Genomic DNA, 12,883 nt, shown 5'->3' with positions numbered 1-12,883 from the left:
ATTGTGGTAGACAGAGGCACCCCACTGTAAGGAAACAGCTTGGTGAAGTCATCCCTGACGGCATGCACAGGCTAGCTGCAGTTTCCTTGTTATGATCATGCCCCAAAAACTACAACCTTAAATTAAGGAAATGCTACATGCTGTGTTCCCAGAAGTAAAAGGCTTCAAAGGATATCTAGTCATGTGAGGATGAAATAACTGAATGTGTAAAGAGAAAATCTCTGATTCCTGAAATCAGGCGAAACAAAATGGATCACAAGAAAGTCAAACAGGTACCATGTAAGAGTCGTGCAAGTACAAGTGTGAGAAGTAACTATACAAAAAAAGATTTTTCCTCATGCAATGGAACAGTATAACTATACAAATCTATGGACACAAGACAAAGTTTTACTAGTACTTGTTAAGAGAATATAGATGATTTTAGGTCACATCTGTAATTTAATAAATAGGCACAGGCCCAAATGATCTAAAATGACTATAGAATATATCTGTTCTTGGTAATTTTTTAATATTAACTTATTAAGACTGGTTGAATTATTATGAATTAATTATTAATTGCTCTTAAATGAGGTCACTTTTGAGGTCAATAGTCATGAAATATTGTCTGAGTTACAGAAAGGACAGTGATTTTTAAACTCATGCTATTAGACATTAGTTCTATTTCTCAATAATTTATTTTTATGTTTGCATCATTACTCCTTCAAATATTTTATAGTGAGGTTTCTGTAGGCTATTAGTTAACTTTTCAACCTACATGAAATCACTTCAAGAGTACTTACAAGCTTAGGTTGTCACTAGGTTGTACCCAGTCTTGCATACTACTATTTGTGAACATATGGCACTTCTGATCACTTAAAATTTCTTCCTATTTTATTTTTTTCCTCAGAGTTATATCACCCCTATTTAGTCATCATTATTCAAGAAAAATATTGCACAGAAACATTCACATGTGCACACAGACAGACTTTCTTTGCTTCCTCTGGGTCAGGATTTGGCAAAACCTCAAGAGAATCTTGAGGGGAGGTAGTATAAGGAAGTTTTGGGTTGTTCATTATTTCTTTTTCTTTCTTTTTTTTGCCCTAATATAATGGCACATATGTGAAATCCTTAAGGTGACTTTTAATTTTCTAGGACATAATTTTGGGCAGAATGAGTTTCAAGCAAAGATGGACAAAGTACACACTAATCAATGCAACTTTTCAAATGATTCTTTCGTTTATTCTGTCATCACTGTACCTAAATATATAAAGTTTACATACATATACATATTGTGGTCAAAATGGGGTTCAGCAGTAACTATATCAAATTTGGAAGAATGACCCTGAAAATTTTATGGGCTTCTTCAATCTCAGTTCAGTCCTTGGAAAATACCTGCACTGTCAGAATGGATTACTAGGTCATTTTAGCTACTCTCTGAATACGCTACACATGCGTGTAACAATTTTACAACACTTCTGTATTATTTCTTTGTGAAATATTTCCATTTTACTAGTCAGCAGCACCTGGGATCAATGTCCAATGATCCATGTTATGTACTCTATTTTTAAGTGATTTGTTGTTTGTTTTTTTTTTTATCATCTCAAGTAATAACCTCAGGATGCCCTGGTCAGAAAAGATTTGCCCAGTTCTCCTCCCTGCTGTGTACAGGGAAACTTCAGGGATGTTTTTAAACTTATCATTGCCTGAATCTCATGTCAGACTAATGGGTCGTCAGGAGTCTCCTGCAGGCAGGACTGCAATGACAGTCCAACATACCATCTTCAGACACTGTTACCCTGAGGCTATTACTGCATCACAGCCACTGGTAAGATGGTGGAAAGACTGAATCAAAGAAAATAAAAAATATTAAGAACTCTAGTTTTCAGACCTCAAGAACATACCCGTCTTATTTTAATTAACTAGGAATAAGAAGTGCCTGAAAGCAACACTGAGGCTATTCTGGTCGAACAGATCTGACTGATCCTCAAAAATTACTTCTTTTTTCCTCCCTCAGACGCTGAATCTGACTTGTACTGTATTTGGAAATCCTGACCCCGAAGTGGTTTGGTTCAAGAATGACAAAGCCTTTGAACTTAATGAGCACTATGTGTTTTCACTGGAACAAGGCAAATATGCCAGTTTAACAATCAAGGGAGTGACCTCAGAAGACTCAGGCAAATATAGCATCCATGTCAAGAACAAGTATGGCGGGGAAACAGTGGATGTCACTGTAAGTGTGTACAGACATGGTGAAAAAATGCCTGAAATTAAGCCTGGACAGCTTGCTAAACCCAGGCCAATACCACCATCAGAAGAAGTCCTCAAACCTGCAGGAAATGCAAAATCCAATGCGAAGTAAAGCTTGGCACTACCTTGAACAAACAAAATAGAATACATGAGCTGTAGCTGAGGTATTTCCATGCATAACTACTTGGTAATGTCCAAAGTGAAACTGAGCTTTTAGGAGTTTACTTTAGGAAGGTAGATGCGCTATCGTGCTGTACACGTCTGCAACAATCTCATTTTGAATACGTTACAGGGTAGGACTTGCAAATTATAAAAAGCCAAATGCCTGCCAGAGGTCCCATATGCAATAGCAAGTTGCACAAACCTACAGTAAACCATCAGCAAAGGTACTGAACTGCAGTTAGATACATATTCAGAGATGGTTCCTGTTTTGTTCCACACACAATCTCTTTGGCTTTGAAGCCTCTGATCCTGTAAGTCTAGTCGATAAGCTCTATTTTAGTAGTGTTGTTTTATAGTGTGACTTCATCTTTAGTTGACTTTTACAAATGTTCGCTGTTTACTCATTGGAGCATAGGTCACACGGCTGTATTTTGTTTTTCTTGCTTTGTGCTAATAAAACTTTAAAAGTCACCTTTGCTATTCACTGCTTCAAATCACACCTAACTAGTTCTGTTTATTATCTTTCATTGTTTAATTATTGCTTATTGCACAATTTCATAGCTGGTAGCATGCAGACTATTGACTTTCAATAAAGAATGCTCATTATGGTTAATCACAGTCACCAGGTAGCACTTGTGACATTAATTTTACTCTTTACAATACAGGTCAAGATGCAAGCTTAAACTGATACCAAAAGACATGTATACAATTCAGTCAGTTAAGATAATTATGGTTTTGATTCTCCTGTATCCAAAATGAACAACAGAAGTCTTCCATGGGTGAAGTGATGTTCTGCTAGGCAAAGATTTCAATATATGCTTATCATGAAATGTTCAAATAGAATGGGCTTCAGTGAGATTACTCACCTATCTGTCATACAATATATGATTGAGTGTTTGCAGTGCTGGCTTTTTCAGATCACGTTCCCTGTTCAATAAAAGTCCATTTATCTACCTCAATGAACCTTTGTAATTTGCTAAGCAGCTTGCAGTAATGAGTTCTTCTAACGGTAAGTAACACTGGTGGTACAAACCTCCTGAATGCAGCACTACTCTCTTGTGGCTTCTCCCAGTCTCTAGCATAAATGCCAGGAAAAGGGAGCATTGTTGGGAGACAGAGGAGCTTCGATGAGGGGTGGCCTGGAGAAACGGCACTGCAAAATCTTCACTGGAGAAACTGGATGAAAGCGTTTGGCACAAATATTGGTACTATAACTTGTGATTGGGGTCATGGCTGAAAGCTGGTGCTGAGTCTCTGACAGACTCCAAGCTTAAGTGTGGAAAATATAGAAATAATTGTTCTGGCTTTTTTGTTTTGTGGGGGTTTTTTGTGGTTGTTTTTTTCACCCCCAGCAGACACATTGAAAAAAACCAGGAAAATGAACAGTTTCAGAGTAAATTTAATCTCAGGGGTTTTCTTCCTTTTTTTTTTTTTTTTCTCATCCAAGTGATGTAAACCTTCCTTTTTTTTCTTGTCTGTCAGACAAATACTTCATTTGATTAATTTTTTTTATTTTATTTTATTTTTGAGACAGATGAAAAGCAGAGGAAATGAGAAGGCAATTTACAAGTTGTCAGATGCAGTAGGTTGGAGCACTCATATGGGAGACAGAAGAGCAGCATTCCCCTTCCCCCTTCTCTCCATCCATGGGGATTTGAACCTGTATCTCTGATCACTAATCCCCAGTCTTCCCTGGATTTGGAAGTGCTGCTTCTGTTTATCCTTTTTTACTTTGTCTGACTAGGTAAACAGACTTAAAAAGAGACTAGACCTAGAGGCATCTTACCTCTTGCATGAGCATGTAAAATGTTGGATTTTTTTAACCTTTTTTGTACTTTATCTTAGTTTTCGATATTGAAGGAGGGATAGAGGGTGTGGTGCTGTGGAATATTTAAGAACCTGATGGTTTGAACAGATAATGAGGAGGATGGATTCATTGTACTTTCAAATTCCTCAGGTAAGAAAGACTACAAGCCTTCTTTGCCACTCATTGATGTCTGTGAGTGGTCATGATAGAAAACAACAGGCCAGCTCTGGGAAGGAAATAGTCTTTAATTACACTTTGTTAAAAGATGCTTTGATTTTAAATAAACAGCTTTTTGAAAGACTTGTGTACTTAAAGCTGATGAACAGTTGAGTTTATATTTAAGCGCAGTATAAACAGCCAGGAATTACATTGTATGGTGTGAAAAATACTTCTTTTGGGTGAAAAATTATTGTGGCTATAGAACCATATTCTTTGTCTGGTCATTGAATGAGAATGTCCGAGAGGGTTAAGGACTCAAGAACGTGATATTGCCTTGAGACAGTTTAATTAGGAAATTTTAAGACACAAAGCAAAGCAAAGATTTATCCTCCAAATATCTATCAAAATAGGAAAATATATGAATAATAAAATATATAATGAATCTGTCATCACAATTTCTCAATAAAGTAACTCAGATTTTCTGTTCTACTCTAGTTTCTTATTAAAGGCCTTTAAGGTTTTCAAAATCTTATTATGGCAGGCTCACAAAACATCAGAGCCAGTCTCTGTAGCATACAAAGTGAGTATCAGCAAGAATTTAATATTATTCTTATCTCCTTCTACAGTACACAGGTTAATTTTAGCTGACACTATCAAATTATTGCATGTTATGGCAGCTTTTCAGAGGTATCCTTGGGCACAGGAGACAAGGTTAGTCTCATCTCGGTTGTACCTTTAGCTGGCCTTCTTAGTTAAGCAAGCTTCACTTCTTTCCTTCCAGGCAAACAGAAATAATTTATTATGACAGTTAATCCTCTGCTGAAGTATAGAAATTATCATTCACAGAAACATTGTATTCAAAAGGCTGAGGACTTCCTATATAAACCGTTTCACATTTCTTAGTGTTCAGTGTACATTTGATTCTTTCGCACACATGTAAAAATCTTGTTATCAGTGCTAGTAAATGAAGTGGGTTGACTCTGTTTAAAAAGGAGTATCTTTTCAGAGTGAACGTGCATCTAGTTGCCTGGAAGGGCAATACAATTGGATGGATATTAGAGGGACAAATAGGATGATCTGGTAGTCAAGTCAGATGGAATACATGATGAGGCATATTAGCGTTTGCACACATCCTTCACAGGCTTGGTGTCAGCATCAGATTAATTAATAAATATTTTGAAGGTGGAAGAGAAGAAAGTAAGATTTGCTGGAGAAGGTCTGATGCCAAATGAGTCTGCCCACACTGAGGTCGAGGGAGATTGACTCATTTATACTGAATGTGAATCTAGTCTGTTATTTTTACAAATCCAGGGGCCCATTACAGTGAGTTATCTATTTCTGTTACTTTTAAAAAGAAATGTTCCTCTTAGAATGATTTTCTGTCACACTGGTGAGTTTTGTGTTGTCTGAGTTTCATGTTGCCTTTTTCTAGGAAGTGCTAGCGTGAAATGGAACATCGTCGACTTGTCACGGGAGGCAGATAAGATGTCAGCCAGTTGTGCTGATGGGCCAAAGTCGCGGCTGTGTCTGTCATGTTGGCATTCTGCTACAGGGCTAGTAAGGCTACCTTTTCTCCAAGTACCTGCTTACTTTAAATCAGCTTTGATATGTTACTGTTTATTTTCCTGAAAACAAGTTCTATGAAAATTTCTCCTAAGGACACTTTACAGGTGCTTTTCATGAAGAAAAGATTTTTTTCTTTTTTTTATGGCAGTATTGGCCTCTAGTGCAAATCTTTCCTCAGCCTGTAAGGTTCATTTGCATCCCAGAGCTCAAACACTTGTGCACACTTCATTAATCTGCCTTTGTATGGAGACAGAAGTTCAGTGATAATAGCACTCCAAGTGATGTTAATGCACAGTTTTTAAAGGAAACTTTTGAAATACAATAAAGCACTTTATTTTCTGTTTTGTAGAACTAGGAATAAAACCTCTAGATGGCACCAAAAGAACAAGATAGAAATGAGCAGATCTTAAAAAATTCTGCCAGCTACAGCATATCCATCATTTTGATGCAAACATATCACTTAGGGAATGGGAGATTATTAAAAGCATTATACTTATGCCAGTGACAAGGACAGGTCCAGCAAATGACTGTTTCCCGGAAATAGCAGGTGATTTTGCAAGCAATAACGCTGCCTCTTAATCTTTGCATGACACACATTAAGAGGTTAAGCATGCCTTGTAAAATATTGCAAGACTCATATTACATCAAGTTTCTCCTTAGGATATGAAAACCCCAGCATATCGACTGTATTTATGAAGGGTGATTTGAATTTGAGCTCTAAAGGCAAATGTCTCACACTCAGCAGCTTCCATAGGTTTCCAAAACACTGTTTCTAACTGCAAGGCCCATGCTCTACAATTTTTGTTCAGTCTTTACAGAGGGATGATTCCATTTGAAATTAACGGGAGGTCTAGGAGCAAACAGTGCAGGGTCTGGCTCTCCACACTGCGACTGCAAGATTCAGTGATGTCAAGACCTGTAAGGAACTACCAGTAGCCTTCTATATTAATATTTAATTCCTCATTGGAATGTGCAGTAATTCAGTAACAGCTTTGTCCTTGGGTATTAGCTCAAGGTTTATCATATTGTTATATTTTAAAAATAGCACACAACCTCACATCATTTCCTTTATGAACATTTGAATATTGAACTTTGTGTGGGTGCATTAAAGGACTCTTAACTTGTAATAAACTTGTCTCATTTTTTAAGTTAATGCAACTTCGTTTTCTGTTATTGTTGCTTCTCTATTACATCAATATTGTACAGCTAAGATTCTGATAGGAAAAAAGTCTTAGACACTCTACTTCAGTTAGAAGTAATACAGTTAATAGCTGGAGCTAAAGCCCTTTGCATGGCATCCTAAACTATCCAGCAGGGTTGTCCCATGCAGATTTCACTGGGCATCAGTGACCCCAAAGAGGGAATTTGCCCTCCACACTGGCGAGGGTCTCGGCGGGGAGCCATTATCCAGTGACGTTAGTGCACACAGCATGTAGAAGGGAGGCAGATGGAAAGAGCTACAACTTCTGTTAAAGACAGAGCTAGTATAGCTCTTTATGATTTTAAATGATGGTAAAAATGATGATAAAAATTTTAGTCTGCTGACTTAGTGACCTCCACTGGACCATTTTGAATGAAGAAGTGCACTAAAAGCCAATACAACAATTGTAAATCAACCCCAAAGCCAGCCCTCTTGATTGCAAGATAGTATGTGAAAAAGAACCCCACATAGTCGTGTGCCGCTTTTGCTGTCTGGGAAAAAATGCCTTCCATATATGAAAATGGCAATCAACCTCCTGCATGGTGCTTAATGGGAGGTAAAACACAAGACGACTCCCTGGCTGGGAGTTACGAGGCCACATGCAGATGTCTGCATCTGAGCTAATCACTGAAACTCCCTTCTTAGAAAATGGAGAGAAACAAGTACTAGTAGGGCACAAGCCATGTTATTCTAAAGCAGGTGTCTCAAATAAGTGAGATGAATCATGTCTATCCTTTCCACTGACAATAAAGGGAGCTTAGTATAACCAGGTTGGATGGGAAACATCTACATGGTTGATGTTTGAACTCAGGTGTGATAAATTCTGCACCATGTTTCTCTCATTTAACTAGCTTTTAGTTGAAAAATGTATTTACAGATGTGCTTCATAATAGCTAGAATTTTTTTCTATGTTTTTACAGACTAGTTTACTTTACTGAACTCTTGTATTTTGAAGTCTTCGCTGCCTTCTCTGACACTCGTGTTATTCCGAAATCTCTGTGCAAGCATTTGCTGCCTTCTAGCAACCACTTGGTCCCAACTCTTAGTTGGCTCTTGTGGTTTGGCCTTTAACAAGACATTGTCTTAGGCCTTCTATTCTTTTAAACATGTAAGTTGTCATCCCAGTTTTTAATTGGCTGTGATGCTGCTGTTAGTACGGGACTTGTTTCTGCCTTTACTCCTCTCAGTGCAATCACTCTGCTGCAGCTTCTCAATCAACAGATTCCATAAGTCTTTCATGGTCAATTAGTGCCCTTTTGCCAAATCCATAAGATATACCTTGTGCAGTTTCTTTATGGCGCTGGCTAGGCACATCCTCTGGCTGGAGAAGCACAATTCTGTGGTTCTTTTATGTCAGACTTCTTCTAGTGTGCCCAAGGCAGCTCAGTGACTGACCAATGCTCTGAATCCTCCTGCTCCTGGGCTTGAAGTTGTCTGCTTTTTTCTTCAGGTTGTCTCTAACTTGTTCCCAGTTATCTTTCTGTTCAGCTCTGTTACTCTCTAGACTTTGTGGTTTCTTGGTACAATCTGTGTTCCTCTGTCATTCAAATGGCTTTCTTTCAATACTGCTTTGATGGCAGAATCTGTATCAGTAAATAAAACAATGCTAGGCTTGGTTATCTAGTCCTTAGGCCAACACCATGTACACATCACATCAACCTCTTCTAGCATCCACTGCAAAGTGTAATGTCATCTGAACTGCCCACTGGAGACAGTTCTTACCCACCCTAACTTCAAATCAGGAGGTGTTTAGGAGTGTGTGAGCTGACCTGCACCAAAACTTTGCTAAGGTCAGTCTGAACAAATAAAAGCACTAGCTAATTAAGTTCAGTGCTGATGCCTTAGCACTCATTAATTTATTAGCAGAGGTTGTAACTAAAGTGTCCAAGCACCAGTAGTCATATGAAAAGTGTATGTGATAGCATCAAGGCTCAGTGTCCTGTTAGTAAGTAAATAATTGAGCCTACGTGGTCTGCTGTTCTCATAACCACTTTCAGCAAGCAAGCCTATCCTAATGAAAATGAAATGTTTGGTTCAGCAGCCTGTGTGTCGCTCTACTGCTTGTAGCTGAACCCAGCATTTCTGAATGTTGACTCTTTCCTGTCCATGATGCCTTTTTATCAGCATCCACCACCGATTGTCTTCCCATTAATTTTTGGGTAACTTGGGGGAAAAAAATGGGTTATGATTAACTGGCACGTTAATACTTGAACTCCTCTGTAATATATACAGCACTTTGCATGCTTAGACCTTAAACTTCCTGATTTTCTTCTTGGATTTTGGATAGACCTCTAGGTCACATACGGTAAACACCTGTGGCAGCTTTTGCTGTTAAAGGTTATGTTCTGACTTTTCAGGATCAGGTTTCATCAGACCTTTCTCCTTATCTTGGTGCATATCCCCTGCTGCTTCAGTCTGTTTGACATTTATGCCTGATCAATGGGCTTCCAGATTGCCTTGGATGTGTCTTTTTTTCTTCAGGTATGACATGCAGACCTGTTTCACTTTATTATCAGGTCTTAATCCTGCTTTTGTGTTCCCTTTAAACATAATCGTGTTTTACATGCACGACTCTCCTTTTACTGGTTTCAGGCAGCTGAAATTGTATGGATCTTATTCTTTTCAGGCTAACTCGGCTGAGGTAAGTTTGTGTCCCATCCTGTTGTGACTGCCTGAAGTGTCCCATTGCAAATCAGAAAGTCTCTCTTGCAGACCTCCCTGTCTCCTGCATTATCAAGGCTCCTGTATTTTAGTTCATTTAATTAACCATAATTTCCCTTCTCAGAACCTTATCCTTATCTTGTTGTACCGAAGACTCAGAAACATAATTTCCATCACTTTGAGAGCTCTGCATGATACTTTCTGATGGGCTCTAGTCAGGTCTCATGTCCATCCCATGCCAAAAATGTGAACTGATATGACTGTTCCATTCCAAAGAACGCAGCTAGTAATTCCCCTTCCATCTGAGCATAGTCTTTTTGGGCCTGACAAGCTTTAATTGAAAATGCTACGGGCCAATGACTTTGCAGTAACTGTGCTCCCAAGTCTCCTCCTGAGGCCTCAGGCTGTAATTACAGATGCTCCACAGGCATTTCAGGATTGGCAGCTTGTTTATATTAATCTTTATTTTTTCTGATGGTTTTGTATTTTGATGTTAAAGAGACGGAACTGAGTTATTCTGAGTGGGAAAAGGGACTTTTGTCTTTAGTCTGAGTGGTTAAACAAGTTGAGACACTAAGGGGTAACCCGTCTGGAAAAAAACCTGACGAGACTTGTATTGTTTTCCCTTTCCAGGAACAATGTCAGGAATGATACCAGCAAACCTACCCTGGAGATGGAGTTAACCATTGAAGGATTGCTTATCCTTCTCACAGGAGTAATCATCGCCAGCATGAATCAAATTTGGTTCACATGTCAACAAGCTCGACCCACAGATTGGAGGCCCTCACTTCTTTTATTTGTGCTAATGAGTACGGTAGCTATAGTACACTCTGTACCATATGTGTTCCTCAGGTGTGAGTGCAATCTACTGCAACAGCAACTATAAGGGAAGGTGATGAGGGCACCTTGCCCACTGAGATTCAAAAGGTAATTTGAGATGATGTGACTCAATCTGAAACGGATTTCCAATCTTGGTGACATCTAGTTGACTTCACTTGTGACCCTACTGACAGTAAAGCCACAGCTTTTGTTTTGACAATAAGCAATGCTTTGGTATACACCATCATTGCACTGGGATTAAATCATAATGGAACTGTCCTCTATCTATTAGAACACAGTGTATGGGTCCAACAAAATGGGAACAAATGGCAGACTATTGATGTTGATGCATGTGTTGTACAGGAACAGCAAGGACTTATTTGTGAAAGTAATACCATTAAGGACCAAGACATTTGTCTTGACACTGAACAAAATGTTTGTCATTTGTAAATACATTCTGATGAAACCCCTGAAACTGTACTTGTGTATGTTGGAAATGGATGTGTTTGTATGATAACCTTTTGTGGTTCTATATTTACAGACAACACCACTGTAGAGACATATAATCACTCAAATATCTGTATTTGTAATGTTACCAAAATTATGGGATGTGACTTTAACTATTCAGCTCCTGTTACAACCCACCAATTGCTGCAGTCTAACTATACATTGTATGAAGATTTATTGCCTACCCCTATTGGAGTGAATCTCACATTGGTATGAAAAGTGTTGCAACATGATGACCTGCTAAAATTAATTCATAACAATGGACAAAGAACCCTGATCACTGTCCATCATGACAGGGAGAAGATACACCATGTTGTAGAAAGAGTGAAGAAAGATGGAGAACATCACTGGTGGGAAACTCTTTTTGGATGGTCACCAACAGCAACTGGAATTTTGAATTTGATGCTGCACCCAATTGTAGTTTTATTAGTTTTAACCTTGTTATGTTTACTACTTATAATCATTCTGTATATCAAATTCGGGCAAAAGATGAAACAGAGTACATCAATCCAATGTATGCAATCAAATGATTCCATATGTGAAATGGTATATAAATAGCATTAATTGTGACACTTAAACTAAACAATTTGCCAAATAATTGTACTCTTACCACTAATCTGCAATACTCCATATATTTATGACATAGAGGAAAGAGGCATAGAAGACTACCACTCTATGAGCTGATAAAGTGGATTTACTGTAGTCACAGGGTTGAGCGTGATGGATGCACTTGACCCCTTAACCAAACTAGCAGTGGTTCTGTACGGTCTCCAAAGGAGGTAAAGGCCTGAGCTGTTAACAGACCAAGAATTTATCTTATTTCAATCTGTTCTCTGAAAACCCACATGGGAGCAGAGTGACACAGTGAGCATCGATGCATATGAGCTTGGAACACAGAATGATTAACACATGAATAGCAGGTGGCTTTTCCAAGACTCGTTCATCGAAGGACAAAGAAATTTGTTACTACGAGGTGTCTAATGCATACCTTTCCCATCACATGCAATTTGACTACAAGCCAACCACTTTATTCCATAAATATGACAGCCTAAGTGAGCCTTTGAGTTCTCCCTGCTAGGCAGCGTGGCTGCATGGTGGTGATGTCCGCTTGAGCTGGGATGCCTCTCAAGGTTGCTCCTCGAGGCAGAAAGACCTTTTACTAATGGCAGATCTTTGGTAAGTGACTGATAGGGCGCACAAACTTGTAGTACGGTAACTTTGATTTGCGACTTGGTAACTTTGATTTTGTCTTGGCAACTTTGATTTTAGTAACTTTGATCTGACTTGGTAACTTTGACTTTTGCCTTGGTAGCTTTAATTTGTGCCTTGATAGTTTTGAATCATTGTTCAAATGATTGTGCCATACAGTAATAGAGTGAACCTTGCCATCGAACTTTGCTAAGTTGCACTTTTACAACATCATATTAAGACCACTTTTTCTAATACCTTTGACAGTGGTTCTTTAAGCAGTCTAAACCACCCATTCGTGACAGATTGAATGGAGAGGAGCAGGAAAGGGAATCTGCAGAAGAAAATTGCTTCTTGCTGTTCTCTTGAAAACCTGTCTAAATTTGACCAAGTTGGTAAATTGCAGTTTGCACATGAGTAAAGATTTCCTAGAGGTAAAAGTCTGTGATGGTTCTGCGCGCACAGGTCAAGCTCCAGCCGACAGCAGTTTGCCCTTTCCCTGAGATGACTTCACTGGGATGCCAGAAGCAGCACCTGTTCTCCTCCTAACTAGATGCTGCAGTGAAGAGCATCTCGTTTCATCCTCC

The 12,883-nt window shown here is 38.7% G+C and overlaps 1 protein-coding gene across 1 annotated transcript in view; it reads left to right on the top strand.

Moving 5' to 3' along the window:
• Window positions 1-2,338, top strand: part of MYOM2 (myomesin 2) — a 72,471-nt gene extending 70,133 nt beyond the window's left edge. The window contains exon 37 of the mRNA XM_086460469.1: window positions 1,994-2,338. Coding sequence (XP_086316595.1) covers window positions 1,994-2,338 — 345 coding nt within the window. The remainder of the gene's footprint in view (window positions 1-1,993) is intronic.
• The last annotated feature ends 10,545 nt before the right edge of the window (window positions 2,339-12,883 follow it).

This window comes from Leptosomus discolor, chromosome 2 (genome assembly GCF_034619465.1).
Source record: "Leptosomus discolor isolate bLepDis1 chromosome 2, bLepDis1.hap2, whole genome shotgun sequence".
NCBI classification, from domain to species: Eukaryota; Metazoa; Chordata; class Aves; order Leptosomiformes; family Leptosomidae; genus Leptosomus; species Leptosomus discolor.
This window is presented reverse-complemented; position numbering and strand designations above follow the sequence as displayed.